This window comes from Colobus angolensis, unplaced genomic scaffold (genome assembly GCF_000951035.1).
Source record: "Colobus angolensis palliatus isolate OR3802 unplaced genomic scaffold, Cang.pa_1.0 Scaffold38, whole genome shotgun sequence".
NCBI lineage: Eukaryota > Metazoa > Chordata > Mammalia > Primates > Cercopithecidae > Colobus > Colobus angolensis.
Window position 1 is genome coordinate 5,977,964 of NW_012117154.1, and position 2,161 is coordinate 5,980,124.

At 58.1% G+C, this 2,161-nt stretch overlaps 1 protein-coding gene across 2 annotated transcripts in view; it reads right to left on the reverse strand.

The window, feature by feature from the left end:
* Nucleotides 1–596, reverse strand: part of TFF2 (trefoil factor 2) — a 3,827-nt gene extending 3,231 nt beyond the window's left edge. The window contains exons 1-2 of one of the 2 annotated variants that reach the window (XM_011954084.1): nucleotides 530–596; nucleotides 310–491 (exon numbers count right to left, since the gene is read on the reverse strand). In XM_011954084.1, coding sequence (XP_011809474.1) covers nucleotides 310–388 — 79 coding nt within the window. In that variant the 5' untranslated portion in view covers nucleotides 389–491; nucleotides 530–596. The other variant, XM_011954083.1, reaches the window with a different exon arrangement.
* Between the last annotated feature and the right edge of the window lie 1,565 nt (nucleotides 597–2,161).

Below are 2,161 nucleotides of genomic sequence, written 5' to 3' on the forward strand. Positions count from 1 at the left end.
CCCTTTTAGAGGAAGATGAACAGATGGACCCAAGGCTAAGATCAAGGTGACAGGTGAGTGCTCTGGAACTCCAAGGACCCTTGCTGGGAATGTCCTCCTAGCCTGACACGGGGTCCACTGACACCTGCCGTCACTCAGCCTTTCCCTACGAGGGAGGCCCTTCTCAGAGCCACCCTCCTGAGCAGCGGGAAATCCCATGTGAACAGCACACATTGCCAGATGCCTTTATGGCTATTTCCCCTCTCAAGTAAATTTAGTTCTTTAAGAGAAATAAAGAAAGCACATAAAGAGACCCTCTCCTTCACTTACAGGGTTTCTCACCCCCCGCCAGGGCACACAGCCCCAGGACGAGGAGCACTGCCAGGAGCTGGGCGTCTCGTGGTCCCATGTCCAGCTCAGCTGCGCCCCAGGACGGCTCGCAGAATGCATGGCGTCCACTGCCCGGTATGTTTTATAATCTCTTCTCTGTTTGTCCAACAAGCACAGATAACCTTTCTTCTCTGCACCATGGCCCCAGCCCTTTGATAACCTTTCTTCTCTTCCCTGTGGCCCAGCCCTGCCACCGTGGAGGCGAAGAGGAGGCAAGTGGCAGCCGTGCTCTGTGCAGGCGAGGCTTCCGGGCGAGGGTGACTCCCTGCTTGGTGAGGCCTCCTCCTGCCCTGGCCAGGGAGTTGGGTTGTGCCAGGCTGCCAACGTGAAAAACCAGCCACGTGCAGGTCTGGGGCCGGGCATACACAGGGTCACACCCGGGAAGGGATAAGCCGTGCATTTCTCCTGATAGAGTGGGCAGCACCATAGGAATTTAGAAAATATTAGGGCCCAGTTTACTGGGGGAAATGAGCAGGCCAGCAGGTGGCAAGGAAAAGACCCTCCCCGAGGAAGGCAAGCATCTCAGAGGAGGGAAGAGGCTGCTCCCGGTGTTGTGGTTAGAGCCTCCCCAGCCACAGCACCATGTGCTTCGTCTCATCTTCAGCAGGAGGAGCTGCTCTCCACGGAGATGAGACTGACAGGGTCAGCGGAGCAGCCTGTGACAGGCAGGTTTTAATAAGTTCATTTTCAGCCAACCCCTGAAATGGGTTATTTTTGTTCCATGGGAACGCTCTGCATCTCCTAAAAGATGGCACCTGGGACCCCGTCCATGGCCTCCCCGGGGTAAGATGTGCTGGAGAAGGAGTCTGTGGACTGGACAGAGAGGACAGCAGCCAGAGGGGAGACACCTGGAAAGAAAGAGGGGAAGGTGTGGTGGGAAGGACAGAGGGGGACCCGAAGTTCTGCACCCCGGGGAGTGGCAGGGGGTTGCCAGTCTCCTTCTGATGGCTGAGTGGTCAGGGGCCCAGAGACGCAGGAAACCCAAAATTCTTGGTCCACCACAGGGCTGTCCTCAGGGTCTGGAGAGCAGGCCCCGTCCTCCAGGTCCCCATCCTCCAGGCTTCGTCCTCCAGGCCCCCATTCTCTAGGCACCCATCCTCTAGGCCGCCGTCCTCCAGGCCCCGCCCTCTATGCTGCCGTCCTCCAGGTCCCTGTCCTCCAGGCCCTGCCCTCTATGCTGCCATCCTCCAGGCCCCCATCCTCCAGACTCCATCCTCCAGGCCCCCATCCTCCAGGCCCCTATCCTCCAGGCCCCTATCCTCCAGGCCCCCATCCTCCAGGCCCCTATCCTCCAGGACCTCATCCTCCAGGTCCCCGTCCTCCAGGCTCCATCCTCCAGGTCTCCTCTGGATCCGGGTCAAGTGCCTCCAGGCTCGCCACTGACTGTTCACCACTGGGCAGCCACAGGGACTCAATCCATGAAAACTCTGGCAGGTCCCTTTAGTCACCATCATGACATAAGTGCCTGAGTCGTTTTTTTCTCTCATATTCCCACCCACCTCTTCTCTCTGCTTCCTCCCCATCCAGCCGACTTCCCACTACTCACTGTAGCCCCTTCAGGATTCCTGCTGCTGCAACCGCCTGACCCATGCAAGAGAGACCACTTCTCAGCCTCTTGCACTCTCTTGGCCCTGGCAGAAGCCCGTGTTGTCCTAGGGATGCTTCCCCTGAATTCTGCTCAGGCCCCCACGCAGGGACACTGAATGCCCACAGAATTGGGAAACCATTACATGAGATGGGACGTCTGCAATAGAGTGGCATTACTGGTTGAAAGTGGAGCTGCTCACAACCT